We start from the raw sequence: 24,560 nt of genomic DNA, 5'->3' as shown, positions 1-24,560 counted from the left end.
GTAGACACTGAAGCATGAACACATGGTAATAATTCACCAGCAAAATAATAATAATAATAAGGCTTGTCTTAGAGTCCGAAATTAATGAGGATTGCAGCTGTGACCTACATATCTTGCCACATCCAGGGCAAGCATAACCATTGTCCGCGATGCTCGATTAAGATTTTCTTTTAGCGTCTGCGTCTGTCCTCGGCAGCTAATTTTCTTTTGGTCTCAAATGTGTATCCGCGGCCTTTGTATAGAGGGAATTCTTTAAGTCCGACAGTTACGCTGGACAGAGCAGTATCCTGTATAGGAAACGAATCGCAGACGAACGCATGCCAAAGGCAGTCTTTTTTGGTGAGCTAAAAAGTGGTCGACGTAACACCGAAACCCTTAAAAGACCAGCTTATGGCGCAAACTTGACTTAGCTGACATAGAAGAGAGCACATGGTTGCATGCAACCTCAGAACGAGACAGCTGGAGGTCACCAGCAAAATAAACAACAAAGTAAAAGGTATCTACACCGCTCTACACAATTAAAGTGTAAACAACTTATTAAGCACTTAAAACACAATAACTAATCATATATCGGCACATTTAATTTCATTACTTTTCTTTCATAGTTCTATAATAAATAAATCTAAACTAATCATATATCGGCACATTTAATTTCATTACTTTTCTTTCATAGTTCTATAATAAATCAATCTACAATAAGATGGTGCGCAAATGTTTAATTAGGTCTATTGATCCTTTAGAACTCGTTCTTGTTTGCAAAGAAATATTTTAGTGTACTGCGGTAAGCCTAGTGACGTAAGCAGCGTTTTTCCCGTTTACGTCATGGAAAATTTTCATTCATAAAACATTCTAGCCAAAATTAATTTTTCGATAATGAGGCATTTTCAAACCGATATAACGGTCGACCTCAAGTTTTCCCGATGTGGCCAATGAGTTGAGAATTTTTTTCTCACTAATATGCACATACCTTGAAATTTTAAAGAAAATCGTTAGAGCCGTTTTTGAAAAAAAAATTATATATATATATATATATATATATATATATATATATATATATATATATAAATATATATACATACATACAAGAATTGCTCGCTTAAGAGTATAGGATTTCGTGTACATTTTTAAAATATATTTGACTTAGTGATACTGAAAATACACAAAAATCGTCCATCTTTGGTAGCATATTGTAACATTGCGTCCCTTACATTTACGTAATTGTTTTAGAATTGGTGTATTTTTATGAAAAAATCGCTTGCATAATTAATTTTATAAATTAAACGGTTTGCTTTTAGAAAACCAAAAGTAGCCGTTGCACCTAAACTTTTCAAGCCGCATTTAATGATGAAATAATATTTTTCATATCTCTTCTAGTTTTCGAGATCTGAGTGTGACAGACGGTCAGACGGACATTTTGCACAAACCTAATAGCGGCTTTTTCCCCTTACGGGGGCTGCTAAAAAAAGACCTCTTTAAAATAAAAAAAAAAGCAAATTACACACTAAAATTCTTTGAGCGTAGCCAAGCGAATGGGGGGTTTTGAGTTTAAACCCCCCTCATCCAGATGGCTTTTTTTAAAGTTTAAAACCCCTCTAGATGGTTTTGAGTTTAAAATCCCCCTACAGAGAATTTTGTGGTTAAAAACCTCTCTCTTTAATATTATTCTAAAGCAAACTACAGTCACCAAATTCTATGACCGTAGCTAAATGGGGTTTTGAATTTAAAGAGATTTTTTAGTTTAAACCCCCCCCCCCCCAATCAGATTATTTTGACGATAAAACTTTTTTTTTTTATAAAATCTAAAGCAAACTACAGTCACCTAATTCTAAGAGCGTAGTCAAGAGAGGTTACACATTTCTACCAGTGGCCGGGCTCCATTAATAAAGTGCAGTGAGTAGTCATCTGAGGAAATTGAAAAACACTAAATGTGACTCAACTAAGATGTCTAAGACAGATTTTAGGAGTCATTTATAGAGATCGGTCTAAATCAAGGAAATCCTATGCCAAACTGGGAGTTGACCCCCTTAGTAAGGTTGTGAAAGAGCGTCGCATTAGGCTTTCGGGACATGTTCTCCGACAAAATGAATTACGCATAAGAGTTGCGATGACATCCTGGTACAGCTTGGCACCACACTTTCATGGAGGTCATTGGAGTAGGTGAGAAGAGGCTTCAAACATTGCCAGTGACATATTTTTATGGAAACAGCTTGCCGCCAAATACGCCGAACGGCGAGGGAAGGTCTAAACCAGTAAGAATAGCACATTAGGTTTTTGAAATAAAACTTTTAAATAGCAGGATAATGCACGGTAGATACCTCAGAATATGCATTTTGTTGTGTTTCAATAGCAGGATAATGCACTGTAGATACCTCAGAATATGCATTTTGTTGGGTTTCAATACCGGAAATAGTGCTTGGCAGACCCCTTTGCTGGCAAGAACGGGGAGTCTACAATTTTTCCACTAACTCCAGGAAGAACCTATTCTAGAGTACAATAAATGTCTTCCGAAAGAATGAAGGGTCAGAATGTAATAAAGATTGATTATGTACTCACACACATACACACATATATTTTTTTCCACGTGGGGGGGGGGGGGGCTGAGGGTGAGAAAAATCCCTCCCAAACCCGTCAACCCGAAAAACAATCCTGGCTACGCCCATGAATTAGTACCCATGTCTCAGATTTATATAGAAGGGTCGAAAGAACCTCTGCTTGATAGAAACTGATTTTTTGTAGGCAGGCGGAGCGATTTATTCCGCCAACTCACTCCTGGAGGTGTCCAAAAGCACAACTGGCGCTGGTCAGACTGTTATCAACTTCCTTTGAAGACGATGTGCCATTCGATACCATGCTTCCTAGAAATGTGAAGTGGTCTACCACGTCAAGGGGATGTTACAGAAGATGATTACGTCCTACGCCTGTTCTGAATGACTTTAGAGACTTTCTATTCTAATCACCATGAACATTGACAGTTAGAACTAAAAGAACACGAAAGCAACTCTTCGGATTGGGATTCTTTACCCGATCGCTCATTTTTGTCATTACGAAAATGTTTCCAAAATAAGTAAATAGCTTTCCTCTACAAATTATTCAACCGAGCGAGGCTCTCAGTCACCTGGTACTATATAACTAAGTAGAGTAAATATTATACAATTTAATCTTATCGATTTCCGGACTATAGCACTAGTTATAACCATTATTCAATAAGTAATAATGTGTCCACCTTATTATGTCAGCTAGCTCTAGTGACACTCCACAAGGAAATTTGTCGCTCTACGATTTATATCTATTTCTTAACATGATTTAGAATACTTACAGAAACCACGAAAAGTTTTGTTGTCACACTTTACAAAAGTAAATAGACATTTTTCTGCTACTGTTAAAGCCATTTGTGTGTACTAAATAAGTAATCTTAGGTTTTTAGTGTTATTGTCTACATCTAAACTCTACTAAGAAAAGAATGGGAAATGAAAACTTAATATGTAAAGTAAAATTCAAGGAAGGTATTTTCATAAAAAAAAACATTAATACCATTCGCCAATGTTGGATAAAATTGGTTTAATAAACTCGTTTCAAACCATAAGTCTTTAAGTAAAAGTTGTCAACTGTTCTCCGACCGTTTGAATCATCACCCAAACTTGAATAATAATTAGAATTAGGCGGAGGCCGTGAAGTATTGTATACTGTTATAAATCTAAGGCAAGCACTCAATGAAAGGAAATGAATAATAGATGATGCGTTCATTAACAGTTACAAAACACACAGACATGAAGTCTTGTCTTTCGATTCACCAGTCTTTTCCTAAACAAACATTAGTACAGACCACCGACACACTTCCCAACTCTTAATTAGTACGGAAGACACTTTTAGTTCCAGAGCTCTGACTCCTTTCTCATGCTGATCATTGCAGCTGGATCTCAACAGTCCTTCGCGCTGGTATCAGTATGTCGTCTATCACTCGTGTTGAACGGTTCGCTGGTGCGCACCATAAGTGTCGGCGTGGGAGCAAAGTTATAATATTTCCACCCTCTTAGCTCTGTTCGTCCCGAAAAGATTTTTTGCTAGTGGATGTTGGTCAGTGGATGTCGGTTGGTAGGAACCATGGAAGGCAGGGAAGTCATCTGCACTGTTCTCTGCAGGCGCCGTATTCTCTTTCTCCTGTTGGCCAGCTTGTTCTTGAGATGATGTCTTGATCATTGCTTTGACTTCTTCATGACGTTTGTCGATGTCGCCACCCACCTGACACATAGAGGTAGTTGCTATCCCTATTGTTGTCATCAGGAAGATTGGTCCTGCACGCAGTTTCAGCAGACCTTCTCGATGACTGTCCCGTGACATAGTTGTAGGCCCACAGGTAGACATGGTTTGAAACACATTGTCATTCTCAGCCGCGTCACTAAGGTATGCGTATGAAGCATCCTTACAATGTTCCATGTGTAAATGTTCATTAAGTGCTGCATCAGGTTCCACTGGAATAATAAATAAAGTAGAACTTAACGAGATCTAAAATATCTTGATATCTGATTTTCAATATCTAGTTTTTGTTATTGAAACCAATGGTGGATCTAGGAGGGGGATAGGGGCTATCTCCAACCTCACACTCGATTGATCTCCTCTCCCGAAGGGCTGACATATTTTTATTTAAGAAATACACAATTTGTATACAAAATTATTAATTTTTCTTTAAAATGTATACGAATTATTTATATTTTAACCATTTTTTATATTATGTCGCCCCCCCCCCCTTTTGGTGGGGTTGGGGGGGGGCAATTGCCTCTACCCCCAGACACACTGTAACCATCTGAGTAATGGATCAATTGGATTTGTATGCTGAATTAACAGTTTGTGAACAAAATTTGTCAAATATCTATATAATATATGCTACCATGTTGGACCGTGGGAGGAGCGTTAGATCAGATTACCCCACCTCCCTGACAGGTACTTTCCTTAGGAGGGGTGAGCGTATTTTAGTGGAAAAATTACTTCCTTTATGCAAAAAGAAAAACAAAAGACTAAGACTAAGACTAAGACTGCTTTATTGATCCTTACGGAAATTTGTTGTGATTACAAGGACTCGTTTCTCATATAAAGACAACACAACAGAAAAATACACATAAATACAACAGACAACATAAAGAGTTCATTCAGCGACTACACACAGGTATCTTGGTGCATTTCATGTTCCCTGATCAATGAGTGGCGGTGATAGAGTCTGACCGAGTGAGGTACGAACGAGTTTTTGTACCGCTCCGTTCTTGTTTTGATTGACAGCAGTCGCCCACTTCGCGACGACCTGGCGTAGTTCTGATGGAGCGGGTGGCCGTTGTCTTCCAAGATTTTTTCGATTTTTCTTAGGCACGTTTGTTCAAAAAGTTCCTTTAAATGTGGTAATGTTGTGAGTGTAATTTTTGATGCTTTTTTAATGATGTTTTCTAGACGTTGCAACAGTTTAGATGAGGCGTTGCCTTTCCCAACAACTTATTCCGTATGTTAGCAGATTCTGTACAGTCGCGCCGTAAAATGTCTCAAGGATCTTCTTATTTAATTTAAAACTGTTGAGTTTGTATAGAAAAAAGAGTCGCTGGGCTGTTTTCTTTGTCAGAGTTCCAAGGTGGTCTTCCCATGAAAGCTTGTTGTTGATGATAATGCCTAGATATTTATATGCCTTTACTTGTTCTATAGATGTAGTGTTTATTTGCAGTTCACGTATAATTTGTTTTTTCTTTCTAAAATCTATTATAAGTTCTTTAGTTTTTGTTACATTCAGTTCTAGAAAGTTGTCGGTGCACCAGTTTGTAAACTCTTCTATCGAGCTTCGATACTGAGTTTCGTCTCCTGAAATAAGACCGACTATGGCAGTATCATCAGCGAATTTAATGAGTTTAACTGAGTCATAGATGCTTCTTATGTCATTAGTGTAAAGAGTGTATAGCACAGGAGAAAGTACACAACCTTGTGGAGCACCCGTACATAGTACTCGAGTTGACGATTTGGTGTTGTTGACTTTAACATACTGGGGCCGTTGGGTTAAAAAGTTTAGAACCCATGCTTGCAAGTAAGGGCTTACATTTAAGTTACTCAGTTTGTTTATCATTAGATGTGGCTGTATGGTATTGAAAGCCGAGGAGAAATCTACGAAGAGGACTCGTGCATATGTTTTGGGTATATCGAGATGCTTATAAAAAAACTGTCAGTTAAATAAGTTGTATATGCTATATTGAGACCCATCATCCGAAAATGCCAAAGGGAATAAATAGTAAAAATTAAATTAAAAAATAGAAGACCCGTAGCTGATTAATCATTTACATTCTACCGCCCGCTACCTCTTTTCCAAAGAAAACATGATATAGTAGATATATAAATATAGATTTTTGTATGCAAAGAAGAAACCATGAAAAAAAAACAGCCACGAGAAAAAAATCCAGACTGCGGATATGATTTATATATTAATTTGACACACGTTATCCAAATAAATGTAGGAAGTTATTTATACGCTTACATCAAGGGATATACGTTTTATTTAACTATTTAATATTTTTATTTTATAAATCTTTTCAAGCTTGAATTCGATGAGAACTTTTTCGAGAATATTTTAATAGTTGAAAGGGAATCTTATTATGAAAATCTTAGAGAACTGAGGAAACCAATTGATAAAGAAAAGTAAGTTGGTCACTGAATTTTACTTAATTTATAGATGATTTGTCCGTTTATGTTCTATTTAATTTTAGCCATTATATTTATCAACTGTTATAATTGCTTCGCTGTGAGAGTAAAGTGTATACAAAAAAATATGGGATTTTATTGGTCGTAAGTTTAAAAAATCTTTTATGCTAAAAACAAATGTTAGGCAAGGAACGTATCGTTTTATAAACAAAAATTCTATGCAGTCCATTTAAAATAATTTGAGCTAGCAATCTGCAAATTCGAAACTTTAAATATGACATTCCTATAAAGACATTGGTATATGTAGGAACTTTTCAGAACGGCCTTGTTCCCAGTTATTATTCACATGAAAAGTTCTTAGATATACCAATGTCATTATGGGAACATTTGTTCATTTATAAATTAAGTTAATAATTATGCCAAGAAAGGCATAAGTACATATAAATTCCTAGGTCTGCAGTGTAGTTAGCTACTTAAATCAAAGCAATTTAAATTTTCAACAGATGGAGTATAGCACCTTCAACAGTAAATGCATTTTATAATCCTTTGAACAATCAAATTTGTAAGTTCATATATAAATATTTTATATCAATTTTTTTTTTATATTATTCATAACTATGTCTTCATATGCGTATTGAACATCATGTATAGGCCTATTATTAATAACTATCTTCTTTGTAACAGCTCTCTAATATTTTAATTGACTAGAAATTGACATATATAATATATAGTAAAATAGATTATACACATATACACACATTCATCCGTGACATTCTAAATATGCACATTCAATACCAATTATTAAAGTATTATAGAGTATTGAATTAATATTATTGTCGTTTTTTGTGTGTTTCTTTTTAGTATTTCCTGCAGGAATATTACAGCCACCGTTTTTTAGCAAAACCTATCCAAAGTAAGTTTTCAAACTGTTTGTAGATTGATGTGTGTGACAATATGTTTAGAGTGACAGATGACAAGATAATTTTGAGGCTGTGATGTGTGTGACAATATGTTTAGAGTGACAGATGACAAGATACTTACTTTTGAGGCTGTGATGTGTGTGACACTATGTTTAGAGTGACAGATAACAAGAAACTTTTGAGGCAGTGATGTGTGTGACACTATGTTTATGACAAGATACTTTTGAGGCTGTGGGTTCTAGAATATCCACTATCAGTTTCTCAAGCATCTTCCCGGACCCTCATTGACAACCCTGCTAAAAATCTATAACTGTGTATGGCAATCAGGCCCTTTTCCAAACAGCTGAAGGAAAGCCACAGTTATATCAATACCTAAACCGGGAAAAGATGAGTCTGACCCAGCTAACTATCGCCCAATAGCACTAACAAGTTGCATCTGCAAAACCAAGGAAAGAATGATAAATAATAGGTTGGTCTGGTTCCTTGAGAGAAATAAAATAATCTCTAACTACCAGTGCGGATTCCGGCAGGGACGGACAACAACTGACCACCTGGTAATGCTGGAATATTTCAGGAATGCATATATTAGACGAGAACATCTAGTAGCTGTATATTTCGATACAGAAAAGGGATATGATACAACCTGGAAACATGGCATTCTACGGGATGTGGAGCTTATGTGGTAAAAGGACACCTTCCCTACTTTGTGAGGATTCCTAAAGCACCAGAAATTTCAGGTTCGAGTGGGCAACTCCACTTCTGAGACTTATAACCAGAAGGTGGGTGTACCCCAGGGCAGCATTCTTTCAGTAACTCTGTTAAATATTAAAATAAACAGCATTATAAAGGCTCGGTCCTCTGGCATAGAGTGCTCTCTGTATGCTGATGATTTTGTCATTTTTACATATGGCAAAAACATGAGTACTTTAGAAAGAAAATAAACAATCTATATTTTAAAGTAGAAAGTAAGGCGTATGTATGTATGTATGTATGTATGTATGTATGTTACGAATAGAAATCAAAACCGTTTGACCAATCCTGATAAAACTTGGCAGAAATGTTCCTTGGGTGCTAACGTAGACCATAGTGTATGTATTGTATCCCTAAATCAAACTTTTGACCCTCAAAAAAAAGTTTTCCAACTCTATGATTATAACTTCATCGATCTAGGCTATGTTTACCATATTTACATAAAAAGATCGAAAGGATCTAGATCTAATTTTAGAAACTACACTTTGCGCAGATAGTTTTTTACTTTGACACACGAAAATACAAAATATAGTCTATTGATTTCATTATTTAATAAAATTAACCTTCAATGTGTGTTTCAAATGCATTTTTACAGAAATTCGTTCTTTATATCTGCGAATTTAGAATTCCTGACGAACATTCTTTCATTAGACATTACCTATTCCTAATTCTAAAACTCTAATTCCACTCTAAGATGACACAACTTCTCTTCGCAAAGATAGTTTTATAATTAAACTCATGAACATATTAATTATAGTCGATTCATTTCATATTTTAATCAAATTAACATTCAAATTTGTTTTTCTAAAGCATTTTTACATAGATCTACATTCGTTCACCAATGTTTTCATAAAAAATTGAATTCAGGTCAGTTAGCTATTTTTAGGTCCATTCATAATATTTTTTTATTCATGAATTCATGCATTCGCTTTACTTATAACATTATTATTTTCTTTAATTGTTTCTAATGCACTACATCAGTGACTACATCAGCAATACGCAAGTTAAGACCCGCGGGCAGCGGGTAATATCTGTCTTGTGTTTAAATAAAGTTCAAAATTGGGCAAACGATAATGGTTTTAAATTTTCGGACTCCAAAACTGTTAGCGTGTATTTTTGTAAATTAAGGGAAACCATCTAGACTTTGATTTATTTTTAGACAAAAAGAAGATCCCTGTTGTGAAAACTACTTAATGTTCGAGCCTTACCCTAGATGCAAAATATATTTTTCTCTCCCATATTAGAGAACTTGGAGGCGTTGTGGCTTAGTGGTAAAGCGCTTGGCTTCTGAACCGGGGGTCCCGGGTTCGAATCCTGGTGAAGACTGTGATTTTTTAATTTAGGGATCCTTGGGCGCCTCTGAGTCCACCCAGCTCTAATGGTTACCTGACATTAGTTGGGGAAAAGTAAAGGCGGTTGGTCGTTGTGCTGGCCACATTAAACCCTCGTTAACAGTGGGCACAGAAACCGATGACCTTTACATTATCTGCCCAAGAGGTCTGAAAGGGGAACTTTACTTTTATTTATATTAGAGAACTTAGGAAGAAATTCCACTAGTCATAAAACATACTTAAAGTACTTTGGGGAGCTGACAGAAATAGATACCTTGCTGCTGCTATATCGGAGTCTGATTCGATCCAAACTAGACTATGGATCCACTATTCAGGCTCTCTGCAAACTGCACCACACGACACAACGAACTTAAAGAACATTACAACTCTGGACTCCAAAGTGACAGTTTAATTTCGTATACATCACAAATACTGTACAGTAGGCAACAACATTACACTGACCTAGCCTCTGCTCCGGACTGACTTCACACACGTTCGTCTAGCGCTGGCCTTGGGCGATTTGCGTAGTCTAAAACCACACACAGCACTACCCCATCCTTGTCACCACCAGGTTTATAACAATATATGGAGCAGCTAGGAAATCATACCTAAAAATACATACCATACAAAATTCTGCCCTGCGTCTGTCTCGGCGCGTTTCGTACATCACCAATCCCAAGTCTCCATGTGGAGGCTTGAGAACTCCCCATGGACATCAGAATAAAAAAGTTTGCAATGCAGTATATAGTCAACCTAACATCCAACCCCACGAACGCTGCTCTCGACTCCATATTTAACCCTACAGATGTAGAACTATACAATCTAAGGCCTAACGTCATACAGCGTTCCTTTGATCCGTGCACTGAAAAAGCCCGCAGAGCGTAGCTTTTGAGGGAGAAACGTGGCACCACTAAAAGCGTTGAGTCCATTGAGCACAGGGCTCTCTGGTGGGGGGGGGGGACATATGGAGTGATCCGTTCGCTAAGGTGCAAGGGCATTTTTTTGTTATAGATACACTGATACAAAGTGTGTACTCGATTCTCACTTTCACAGGAAGCCAATGGAGCGGGCTAAGAGCGTAGTAACAGAATCTCGTCTTGTTTTTTTTTAGGACTATTCATGTGGCGTTGTTCTGAATACGTTGTTACTTGACTATTTTGTCAACGGGTTTACCTGATAGCACGGCGTTGCAGTAGTCAAGGCGGGAGTATGAATGCCACAGCTAGCTTTTTTTGTTGACTCCGTTGTTAAATATGGTCGTATCTGGCCTAATCTGCGCAGCTGCAGATAAAGACGCTTACAGAACTGAATTATGTGTGGGTCGAAAGATTGTGTTAAGTCGAAGAAAACTCCAAGATTCCGCACTACATGGACATAGGAAAATTAGAGAATTCATCCAAAATTTAACCCTCACCCATTGACCAAATCTCTAAAATAAAAATCCCACAGAACCTTCATTATTTGATGAATAAACCTAAATTAAATGTATCTCTTTTTAATTACAAAAAAAAAAAAGAAAATACAGACCCAAAGACACAAGTCCACTTTAGGGAACTGCAGGAGAGCTACGGAAATTGTGGTACCAATTACACTAACTGATCCAGAATGAATGGAAAGGTCGCGTGTGCCTGCTCTTTTCGTAACAAAAACATCTCCCATAGACTCCCCAACGGATGCTCCATCTTTACAGCAGAATTACATGCAATCTCACTTGCACTCATGGCCGTAAAAGCATTAGACAGGAGAGAATTTCTCATATGCTCTGACCTCAAATCTGCAATGCAAGCTTTGGGGCGGATGAAGACTGACATTCCATTTTTACATAAAAGCCTAAAGCTTTTAGACCAAATAACATCTGACCATAGGGATGTCACCTTCATCTGGATCCCCTGCCATGTGGGCGTAGAGGGAAACGAAACGGCAGACAGAGAAGCAAAGAGAGCCCTAAATCAAGTGGTGACAGGAACCCGAATTCCCTGCTCGGACCTGAGACCTACAGAGAGTGGCAAGATCGGTGGGAGGCTGAGACCCACAACAAACTTAGACGGGTTGTGGTGGATGTCAGGTGGCGGTCCGCGACTAAGGGTTTGACAAGGCGTGGAAGCACGACCATGTCCAGACTTAGAATTGGCCACACCTACAGCAAGCACTACTTTGTGTTCAAGAGAGAAGAGTCCCCACTGTGTGAGTACTGTGATTGCCCCAGATACCAGAATATTAGAAGGAAGTATTTTATATATGGTTCGTCCATCGTGGTCCATTGTCGTCCAGGGGGCTGAGGGCTTTGCACTGGGGTTTTATGCCTCCTCATGTGACTGGTGAGACGTATGTGAGCCCGGAATGTTCGGCTGCACACTGGGCAGGTTATTCCAGCTGGGGCTAGTGTTGTGGGCCTTGCTTTTCTTCTCTGGCATTTTTCTTCTGCCAGCGTTGTTCTCTTCTCCTCAGCAACCTGTGCGCCAGTTTTCACAGCGCGATGCCATGATGCTCTGTCATGTGCCTCTGTCTCCCAGGTTGCTGGGTCTATGCTGAACGCCTTCAGAGAAGCTTTGAGGGTGTCCTGAAGCGCTTTCTTTGACCACCTTGCGATAATGTCGACCCAGGGAATATACTGGGCTTTATCCGGGAGGTGGGGTTTACTACAAAAATTTCATTTTTGGTAGGGCAAAAAAATTATGAATATATAATATTTACAACAGATTTTTATTAGATTAATAAATTTTTACTATTTCTAACATCTGAACTGTGATGGACCTTGTTTTTAATGACTTCACTGTATTAAATTTAGCTCTTCAGGTATGAATGGGAAATAACCGTTAAAGGTTTATGGGCACGACATGGCCTAAATTGTGCCGATGTGCCCAAAGCCAAAAAGATCAAAATGTTAGTATCCAAGGAACATTTATGCCAAGGTTTGTTAAGATTGGTCAAACGGTTTTGATTTTCATTCGGGATATACATACATACATACATACACTCGCCTTATTTTCTGTTTCATATTATAGATATGTTAAATAATTGTGCGTTTTCTTGTATCCCAGCTAGTAACGACTAATGGAAAACATTTTGAACAATGTATTGCACATTTTCATGAAATATATTTTTATACATCGTGATTCGTGTAGTGGCGCGCCGTCCCTGTTCCTGTGCGGGGGGACCAGTTAATGCAAAGCCTTAAATTAATTTGTGTGGTGTGTCTGTATGCGGGACACACATTCATACGCTTTACATTCTGCTTTATATTTTATATAATGCCTAAGGTGGATCTTTAAAATAAGGTGGCAAGATAAAAAAAAACAATGCGGAAGTGCTACGAAGAGCAGGGTACTAGGACATCCGCTGTGTTATCAGCAACAGACGCCTTGGCTGGCTTGGCCACGTTCATAGAATGCCAGAGGGAATGACTTCAATAAGACATTCTGTATGGCGATCTAACAGAAGGCAGGAGTGCCACCGGTCGTCCAATTTTATGGTATAAGGATGTATGCAAACGCGACATGAAGCTAGCTCTTTAAAATCGACACTAATAGCTGGGAAAATATGGTACTGGATTGATCCACATGGAGAGCGAGCATAAAGGAAGGCTCCCGGATTGCAGATGCCATACACAACAATTGTAGAAAGAAGGGCAAAAGAGCAACTGCGCCTGGTGATTACAGATGCCCAACTTGTGACCGCAGCTGTATATCAAGGATTGGCCTCATTTGTTTATTGAGCATTGTTAGGTGAATCACATAAACAGCAATGTCTTTAGGTAGTAATTCATTTGTCAACAAACAAGCTATGTGAGTTTGTAAAAACCCTTTCAAATACATTTAATATCTCAATTAAAAAAGGAAAAATATTAATTTTTTTTTTACGGATTTTTTTTTTTTTTTGAAGTTTGAATAAGAGATTGACCCATTACAAAACGATTAGATCAATTAGATAATTATTATATGACATCAGTTAAGCCAGATTTACATCCAAATTCACCTTCACTTTCAACTATCCCTTGGTCTGCTGGACCGTTGGGGCACCACACAAGATCTGTCAACCTTCTTTCCCCATTCTGCTCTTTCATTTGCCTTTGATAGAATTTTATTCTGATACTCTTTCTGAAAATATTGAAACCTGCCTTTTTAGATGCCTGGGTGGAGCAGTTCGGGGGCGATTTTGAGTTTGTGTTTCCACACAAACTGTCTTTGTAACCTTGTTTTTAATTAGATTCAAATAGGAATTAAATTGTGGTCTGATTATTGAAAAAGATGTTGCGTGTATATCACAACTCACAAGGTCAATAGTGGATAGATCTGTATTTTCTTTATCCTGATTTATTTATAAAACCTTCATAGCGTCCTACCATGAATGGTACCCTGTAAGTCGCAATAAGCTACATAACCGCACAACGTTGAAATAATATTTCATCACTAACCAAAAATTTTTATGAAGTCTCAGATGCGTTTTTAATCATTTTAATTTTATTTATAATCAATTTTCAAAAAAACATCATAAGATTTAAGTTTGTTTGTTTTTGTTTTGTTTTATTTTTTGGCAAAAAAATCTATGCAATTTTTTAAGAGGCTACTAAAACACATTCTGCTTTGCCATTTGTTTAATAATATTTATTTTAATATTGTTTGCATAGTATAATTTTTAAAATAATTTTTCATGAATGTTCTTAATTTTTTTTTTGATATTGCTATTTCTTCTTGAAGCCGACTTGGTTTCATAACCTCTTTTGAAAAAGTTGTCATTCAAAGTAGAACATTGGAATACTTTTTTTTTTCAATTAAACTTTAGGAGAGATTTACATTACATGCTAGCAAGTTTTCCTCACGAACGACCTTTTCTGTATTTTCATTGTTGAAAAAAAGTTTAAATTATTCCTTTTGAATGTTACATGTATTATTTATTTTTAAAATTAAGATTTACATATTAACATGTAAATAAATTAATATAAAAAGGGTACTGCCTAGTTTGTTTATCAAATCATACACGTTAACTCGCGCAAGAACTAAAGACGATAAATACCTTCCAATTACAGCAACTGAGTAAGAATTTAAACATAGAAAAAGGTGAGTCCCGAACTCATTTCTAACGTTGTTTCTGTGCTTAATAGAAGTAATCTAACTACAATTTGTCTATATTCAGTTAGTCAGCTTTAATTTTTAAGAATTTTTTATTTGTTCTGTTTCAGTGTACCTCTAGTTTCTTCTTTAGAGAGAGAGAGAGGGAGGCAGGCAGACAGGCAGGCAGGGGAGGGGTTGAGAAAAGTGATACTCGAATTCATGGGCCGGTCCAAGTCAACAGGCGTAGCTGGTGGGTAATGTAGGTATATATAGACTTGGACCGGCCCATGACACTGATGGTGTGCATCAGAGCACCATTCAGCATGAGTAGGAGAAGGCATGTTGATTCTACAAGAAGGACTGTTGAAGATATGAACAGTCTGGGGCTAAGTGCCGTCGTGCGTGATACCAGTGAACTGTTTGGAGGACCTGGAGCGACACTGGGAAGTGTGTCGGTGGTCTGTTCTAGTATTAAGTAGGGTCATCGTTATGCAGTGGGTGCCCTGGCACTGCGGCGTGAGGAGCAATGCCGTGGCTGATGCTCTAGCACGAGAAGGAGCGCTGGCCGTGCCCACTTTCGAGTCACCAAGTACGTTCCAACAGGCTACAACAACAATACGAGAGTGGGTACATGAAAAGTTTTTGAAATCCTGGGATGACTCCAACACTGCGTCGCCCTAATCGAGAGGACCCGCGAGCTGCGGGAAGACGTATCCAGTGGTTCACTATGTTTGTATGGAAGCTATGAGGCACTACGCCAAACAGCAGAGTTCCTTACCAGGGCACTACGGGAGACGTAGGTCTCCCTGCCTTGTCACCAATTGGAGTTCATCTCAGTATTAAGTAGGACTTGTAGAACTTAAAACATCATTCACTGTGACTTGATAGCTGAAGTCCAAGTCTAACTTTTTTTACAGCAGTAAATAAATACATCGTCTTTTATTATCTCCTTCTTTTCGTTGATTTTTAGCGGCCCCCGAAAGGGGAAAAGACGCTATTAGTTTTGTGTGAAATGTCTGTCCGTCTGTCCCGTTTATATCTCGTAAACTAGAAAAGATATTGAAAATCCGACATCACAATATTTTAGACCGTTCAAAGTTCTGATGCAACGGCTACTTTTTTTTTTTTTTTCTGAAAGCGAAAAATCTAATTTTTAAAATCAGTTATGCAAGCAGTTTTTTAAAGAGAAAAGCTAATTAGAATGCATTATAAGTTAGACCTAATTTAAAACGAATAGAAATCTTATACACTTTTTTTTTTTAAACGAAAGATTACTGTAATTTTAAAATAAGAGATTGAGCGTTGTGAAAGCAATTACATTATTTAAAAGACTTCAGTTAGGCCAGGAGAGGCGAGGTAGCTGAGCGGTAAAGCGCTTGGCTTCCAAACCGAGGATCCCGGGTTCGAATCCTGGTGAAGACTGGGATTTTCAACTTCAGAATCCTTGGGCGCCTCTTAGTCTACCCAGTTCTAATGTGTACCTGACATTAGTTGGGTAAAGTAAAGGCGGTTGGTCGTTGTGTTGGCTACATGACACCCTCGTTAACCGTAGGCCATAAAAACAGATGAAATTTACATCATCTGCCCTATAGACCACAAGGTCTGAAAGGGGAACTAGTTAGGCCAGGTTCACATCTAACTTTGCATTCACTTGCACCTATCCTTTGAACTACTGCAACGTTGGGCACTACACAAGAACTGTCAACCTTCTTTCTCCATTCTTATCTCTCATTTGTCTTTGATATAATTTCATTTGGATGTTCTTTCTGAAAATATTGAAGCCTTCCTGGATGGACCACTTCGGGGGCCGATTTTGAGTTTGTGTTTCCACACAATGTCTTTGTAACCTTGTTTTGTATTAGATTTACTATAATATATATATATATATATATATAGGTATATATATATATATATATATATATATATATATATTGTAGTTCTTCCGATATTTGTGCTGAAATTGCTAATTGCTTACCATGAGTCTGTCGCTCCTATATACTCTTTTCTGTAATCTGTTTTATTTTTACTCTTTTTTTAGATCATTAAATTTTGGGGGCATTGGTGTTGTCATAGGCCATGAAATAACACACGGTTTTGATGACAGAGGTAAGATATAATATTTGAAAATATTTTAACAAATGCCATTGTCAGAGACTCACAAAACATTTTACTATTTGTAGACAATTTAGATCTATTTAATTAACTTTTTGATCATCTGAGCTGATGTGTAAATTATAACTCACTAGCTTTAAATTTTATATTGGAAATCTTAAATTTTGGTTAGTGATGAGTTATTTTTAATGCAGTATATTGTGTAGAAAGCTGGATTTACGTAAACGTAGGCCCCTAACCTTATATCAACTGCTATGTTGTTCCTTATGGTGGTCGAACGCTGTGATGGCTACTTTCTTAAGTTAAAAGTGACGGTAAATATAAGAATAAGACGGACCAGGCTTGTCCACAGCAGTTGGTACAGAGGCGGTGGGCTAATGTATCTGTGAACCCACAAAACGCGATTAATTTTTTGTTGATAATCATAGAGGTCATTAAAGACCTAATTTTTTTATTCCTGGCCTCTGGGATAAAACTTTCCTTTTATCAAAGTAGCAAAGACCTTCAGATCGACTCTTTTTCGGGTAATATTACAAAGAATTATACATTTCAATTGTTTTGATACTTATGCTTAATTCTATGAACATTGCCAATTATTTAAACAAGAAAAGCATTTTGAAATTCTTTCAAAAAACAAAAAAACAAAGTTTATATTAAGTGTAATTGTATCAATTAGTTTGGATCGGTCATGCAATTAAATTTGTAATAGATCTAGATCAGTGTTTCCCAAACTGGCGATCGCGGTGTACGTCATTAGCTTTGCTGATTTTATTTAAATACTTATTTACTATGTTTAGTTGATAAATGCTTTTTAAGCATTTTTAAATATTATATCTAAATAATCGCTTCTCAGGAAAGGGGCGAGGGGTACTCAGCGTTACGAATATTCTAGAAGGGGTAAATACTAAAAATAGATCAAACGTTTGGGGAACACTGATTTACACTAACATTAATATTTTTTTTTGCGATTACAAATATTGTTACCTATTATTTTGTTTAGTCCAATTTTATGCTTTTAGCTTTCTGAATGCGCCTTGAGTCTATCACCAGTTGGGAAATGGGGGCAGGAGGGGGGTGTCAATTTGACCGTGATACATTTTTTAATGCATAAAAACAGTTGTACGACTTGAATTTGCACTCAAAGGCTCAAACGTCCTCAATGAGACTAATTCAACTTATAACACCACAGATGTCAATTATAATTTCTTTCCCTTGTTTGATACCAAACAAAATAATTAATAAGCTAATTAACTAATTGTTGTTGTTTTTTAGCGGCCCCCGTTAGGGGAAAAGCCGCTATTAAGTTTGTGCAAAATGCCCGTCTGTCCGTCTGTCACACTCAGATCTCGAAAACTAGAAGAAAAATAAAAAATATTATTTCACCATGCGATGCGGCTTGAAAAGTTTAGGTGCAACGGCTACTTTTGGTTTAGTTTATAAAATTATTTATGGAAGCTATTTTTTCATGAAAATACACCAGTTCTGAAATAATACAAAAATGTAAGGGAGGTAATGTTACAATATGTTAACAAAGATTGACAATTTTTAGTGTACTTTCAGTATCACAAAGTCAAATATATGTATAACATGTACAAGAAATGTTTACAACATATATAAATATTAGTTACATGTGGGTTTTTTTTTTCCTGGTCAACTGTCTGCTAAAATTAAAAGAAAACACTTATAAAGGCTAAGAATGCACTTTGTATGTAAATATCATGTATATTTTTTATAATGGACTTTTATTCAGCGACTGTCATGCAGTACCGTAACTAATCAGTTCGGCCCATTAAAATAATCAGATTTTATTCATTTTCTTACAAATCGTCGCCAAAATTGTTCCGAATTTGATATGAAAAATCTACTAAAACAAATTATCCGCATTTACGGATATCGGTTGTTCCGGATTTTTATGAAAAAACATTCTAACTCTATTTATGTAAATCGCACTTCCGTCGTACATTACATCTAATTTTCTAGCTAAACGTTTTGAAATCTAATTATCGTTAATATTATGCACAGATTTCCAAGGAAAAAAACTTCCTAACACCATAGTATGGTATGAAAATCTCTCCACAAGGCTATGGTACATCTAACATCTAACCATTCCAAAAATTTCATTAACAGTATTAGATTTATCTAGAATTCTCTTTTTCTCTCACTATATATACAAACATCCGGAACAATCTATTATAGAGACTTAAAACTATTGCGATGTTTCGGAAGGATAATTAAAGGATAATCAACTTTTCAATAAATGTTAGGCTTTTTTTTCGATATTAACATGACGGACAGACAGAAAAAACGCAAAAAAAAATGTGGCTTTAATCCTAATATATATATATATATATATATATATATGTATATATATATATATATATATATATATATATATATATATATATATATATATATATATATATATATATATATATATATATATATATATATATATATATATATATGTATATGTATATGTATATATATATATATATATATACATATACATATATATATATATATATTTATATATATATATATATATATATATATATATATATATATATATATATATATATACTAGACATAATTTACTCGCGGCCCGCGGGTCTTTGTTTGCGTATCACTTTCAATATAGTCACTGAGATCAAGACCGCACTACAAACAGCGATGTTCTTGCGAACGCCGGTATGGAAAGTATAGAGGGACTTCTTATGGCCAGGGCAAGTATGAGGGGACGAACGTATGCTAAAAGCAGTCTTTTTTGGTGAGCTAAAAGGTGGTCGACGTAAGAGAGGTGCCCACGGAAACGCTTTAAAGACCAGTTTAGGCGCCATTTTGCCTTAGCCGACATAGAATAGAGCACTTGGTTGAACAACACAGCTGGAGGTCACTCATAAAGGCCGCGTGATACACATTTGAGACCAAAAGGAAATCCGCTGGCGAGGACAGACGTAGACGGCGAAAAGAACATATTAATCGACCACCGACGAACAATGGTTATGCTTGCCCTGGATGTGGCAAAATATGTAGGTCACAGCTGGGGCTGCGTAGCCACGAGAAATACTACTTTTCTCATTAATCTTCGGACTCATAGACTAGCCTTAATATTAATTAACATCAGTGTATCTTTTTCTGTCTATTAGGCTCAAAATTAGTATTTGTTTGTGTCTATATGATCCTGTGATTTTTTATTGCGGTGAAATAATTTTGATTGAATCGTGGTTGTAGGGACCTACAAAGTGCATAAGCAAATAGAAAACAAATAGGGCACAAAGAGCACTAAGATATAATGGCATACGAAATCTTTATTTGTAATATTTTTAGTAGAAATTTTTTTATAGGAATTTGTACGAATATAGATTATTTATTGTTAATCTTTACAAGAACTAGTTGATTTCACCAACAGGTCGTTTATACGACAAGTACGGAAATTTGGCAAAATGGTGGTCACCAGACGCAGAAAATAAATTCAAGGCCAAAGCACAGTGTATAATAGATCAGTACAGCAACTTTACAGTAACTGATATACATATGAAGGTATGTAATTTTTTAGACTAACTTGTTTAACAGGGATCTCCAAACTTACATGGACAAGAGGCAGATATAAAACTGTTTTTAATTAATAATGGTGGGACATATTTGGGAGAAATAACGTAGTATACGAAAATTATATCAGTGAGGACTGTATACGTGTATATTGGCTTTGTAATTTACAAGTTTTCCTTTTCAATTTTTTTTCTATTATTCTGTTAGAGTGTAAAAGCCTATCCATAGGCCTATTTATTTAGATGTATATAGTTCTTTTTGGATTTTTAAATTAATTAATAGATCTGCCCGAGCTAAAAAATAAAAATTTAATAATAATAATAATAATAAAAGACTTTAATTCTTGAAATTAAAATATTTTTGATAACATATTAATAACTAGCATTCAAAACCGGCTACATCCATTGATTTGGTCCGAGTGTATATACTGTTTATTTTGATCAGTTAACCCCTGCTCTATTTTCTCATCCACTTTCAATGAAACGGTCGGACCCTTCCCCCCTTTTTTTTTAATTACATTCTTTGCATCTTTCCGCTCTACCACACAGTTTTCTGACAGCAACCCATTTTTATTTAAATCTCCAATTAACGACCCAGATTTCGTCGCTTCGCAATTATTATACTTTTGGTCCTTAAATTCTGTTATGGTACGTTCAACTGGAACAGACCCATTTTAAATCATCGCTAGCCCCCATCCCTTGGGTATTCTAGTATCTCTTTTCTTTTCCCCTGCCCGGTTATGGGTATGTTTAATTAGGACATCATTAGGAATGCACTCTAAATATCGACTCGATGGTCAAGGGCGCAAATCCAACCCGCTGTCATGACGCGCTATTTCTTTCCGGAGGTTTAGGTTAGGCTGTATTAATCTTTTATTCTGAAGGAACATCGGAAACATGTAAAAGACTTTTAGGCCATGCTGTGCCCATTAACGGACTATCTAATCCTCTACTTATCCAAACAGAAGTCGGATGCTTAACATAATAATAAAACCTACCCACTTGAGAAAAAAAAAACGTCATAAATACTGTTGTAACTCCGCTCCCGCGCCACATTGAGAAGGACTGTTGTAGATAGGGCTGAAGTTATGGGAGTCTGAACTGTCTGGGGCTAAGTGACGTCCTGCGTGATACCAGTGAACTGATTGAAGGACCTGGAGCGACACTGGGAAGTGTGTCGGTGGTCTGTTCTAGTGTTAAGTAGGATTTGTAGAACTTAAGACATTACTCCCTGTGACTTGATAGCTGAAGTCCATGTCTAACTCTTTGTTTATAGCTGTAAATAAATACCTCGGCTATTATTACCTCCTGACTTTCGTTTACTGGTTGCCTTAGATTTACTATAATGCTACCTCGGGTTATTCGTTGGCTTTCTCTAGTTCAGGCATGTCAAACACCGTGTTTGCGGGCCGCATGCGGCCCACCACCACTTCACATGCGGCCCAAATTATCAAAATAAGGTTAAATTATTAAGCGTTTAACAGTCACCACTAATTTTCATGTAAAATATTTACTGCTAAAAAAAAAGTAAAATATTAATAATAAATAAAACGTGACAATAAACAACGTTGAACTTAATAAGTATTCTTTAATAATCAGATTTTTTAAAACATAATTTTGTAAAAAATTTATTTTAATTTGAATGATGGTAATTTCGTTTATTTATTAACTTCGAATTATCTTTCAAGTTATCTTTTAAGTTTAGTTTCTTATCATAATATTCTTATTATTATTAGTTTTTAATAATCATGTCATAAATAAGCCAAAATAATAGAGTTAGGTCTACAGAAAAACTATCAATGCTTACTATCAATGATTACTATTGTAATTCTATTTTATTTTAGTGTGTACTTGGCCTCCTGTATCATCAGTTTATTCAATACTGTCTGCGGTCACAAAATAATTTACATTCGTTTACTGACAATTTAATTTACCAGAATAATGGATTTAAATACTGATGAAGAATCAGTAACTGCAGCAGCAGCTGCTACTAAAAGAAACACTAAGGACAAAAATAGATCGTTTCAAGAAAGATGGGAGTTAAATTATTTCTGCACATCGGTATCAAATAAGATTCACTGCTTAATCTGCAATTCCTGCATTAGTGTGCCCAAAGTGTACAATATCAAACGACATTACGCTAATCACAAAAAGGTGTATGATACTTACACCGGGAAAATGAGGGATGACAAGCTACTGGAATTGAAAAATAGTTTTAAAAGGCAACAAACAGTATTTGTTAAACTGAACAACTCGAGTGAGTCTGCAGTGAATGCTTGCTACATTTTGTAACATGTAATTGGAAGACATCAGATCCTTTAGCGAGGGTGATGTTATTAAAGAGTGTGTCGTTAAAGCTGCCCAGGTGATATTGCAGTACAATTTATCTTTGGTAAAGCTAGCTAGTCTAGCAACGGATGGCGCACCAACCATGATTGGGGTTAGAAATGGTGTTGGTGCAAAGCTGCTTTAAAAAATAAGAGAGTCTGATGCTAATTTTAAATTTGCTCATTTTCAAAGCAACATTCACCAAGAAACATTATGCGCAAAGCAATTACAGTTCCAACATCAAGGTTATTCGTACCCGTGGCTTAAATTGGACACGAATTGAATTGTGTTGCCTACTACAAAGAAGGCCGCTGGCTGTCGTCTCATAAAGTACGGAAGAGATATTTTGCTGTGCGAGAGAAACTGGTATTGTTTCTGAAGATGAAAAGTGGTCAAGTCAAAATATTCACAACTGCGTGTGATGATGTAAAGTGCTTTCAAGCAAAGTTACAACTGTGGATAAACCAAATAGAAAGAGAAAACCTTGTTCACTTCTCAACGTGTCAGGAACTAAAAGATTAAATACGGCTGCAACATTTAGTAAATATATTCTACATCTGGAATCGTTAGTAGATGCTTTCAATGACCGTTATCGTAACTTCATTTCATATAAGCAAAAATTTTCCTTCTTTATATCTCCATTTTCATTGGCTTCTGAAAATGCTGAAAATGCTGCTGGTAAAGTGAAACTAGAGCTGATAGAATTGCAGTCAGATTCTGTGTTGAAATCGAAGTATAAAGAAGTGACTTTTACTGTTATTTACCTGAACGATACGTTGAATTGCGGAACTTTCCAGCCAGACCTCTTGCTATTCTTGCAATACTGATCTCTGTGAGTAGTTCTTTTCTATAATGAAAGTAACAAAAACATCTCACTGCTTATCAGATCAAAATTTGTTATCAGTGATGATAGTGTCAGTGGCAAACAAACTTGTATCTCAGAAAACTAAGGGACAGGTATTCCATTAATTATTGCATTCTATTGTATTGTTTCTAATTTATATAAAACTACTAAGATAACTTATCTTAGCCTATATAATACAGTTATTTTCAACAGATTTTTTGGCTGCGGCCCTTCAGGTCATATTAATTTTTATGCGGCCCATACACCTTAATGAGTTTGACATGCCTGCTATAGTTAATATTGTGATATTTGATATGCTTATTGTTCCTTTTTTTTTGGCCGTAATATATTTCGAGATGCACGTAGACCTGGTGTAGAGCTGTGTTAAGATATAATTTAGTGAAATTTCACATTTAAAAAATGAAATATCATATCCCCCCTACACACACACAACACAGCATCACTAAAAAAAAAGTTAAGATCTAGTTTAATAGGTCCTCACATTTACAACAAGAATTTTTTGAATGTCTAGCTTTAGATATATAACAATCGGTCTAGTTCTAATCTAATGTTAGAAATTACAGACGCTCCTTCTTAACAGAAGATAGTCGTAAAACACTACTACGTCAGAGACTAAAGAATGCATAGTTATTCAAAGATCTCGAAAACAAATCTCAGCGGACCCCGAAAGGTCGCTATTATTTTTGTCGTCCTTCCGACCATCCCGTTTACATCTCAGAAACTAGAAAAGAAAAGGAAAATCGGTTATCATATTTTAGATCTTTCAAGTTCTGATGCAACGGCTACTTTTTTAGCGGCCCCCGTAAATGGGAAAAGCCGCTATTAGGTTTGTTAAAATGTCCGTCTGTTCGTCTGTCCGTCAGTCACACTCAGATCTCGATAACTAGAAGAGAAAAGAAAAATATTATTTCACCATGCGATGCGGCTTGAAAAGCTTAGTTGCAACGCCTACTTTGATTTTCTAAAAGCAAACCAATTAATTTATAAAATTA

General features: G+C 36.2%; 1 protein-coding gene across 2 annotated transcripts in view; it reads left to right on the top strand.

Moving 5' to 3' along the window:
• LOC106058204 (neprilysin-1-like) overlaps positions 1-24,560 on the top strand; it is a 217,447-nt gene that overhangs the window by 171,081 nt on the left and 21,806 nt on the right. For both annotated transcript variants that reach the window (XM_056007389.1, XM_056007388.1), the window contains exons 15-19: positions 6,560-6,660; positions 7,167-7,225; positions 7,525-7,576; positions 16,754-16,821; positions 20,237-20,367. In XM_056007389.1, coding sequence (XP_055863364.1) covers positions 6,560-6,660; positions 7,167-7,225; positions 7,525-7,576; positions 16,754-16,821; positions 20,237-20,367 — 411 coding nt within the window. The remainder of the gene's footprint in view (positions 1-6,559; positions 6,661-7,166; positions 7,226-7,524; positions 7,577-16,753; positions 16,822-20,236; positions 20,368-24,560) is intronic.

The sequence above is a fragment of the Biomphalaria glabrata genome, chromosome 13 (genome assembly GCF_947242115.1).
Source record: "Biomphalaria glabrata chromosome 13, xgBioGlab47.1, whole genome shotgun sequence".
In the NCBI taxonomy this organism is placed as follows: domain Eukaryota; kingdom Metazoa; phylum Mollusca; class Gastropoda; family Planorbidae; genus Biomphalaria; species Biomphalaria glabrata.
Note: the sequence above shows the minus strand (reverse complement) of the source record. Positions and strands in the feature narration are given on the sequence as shown.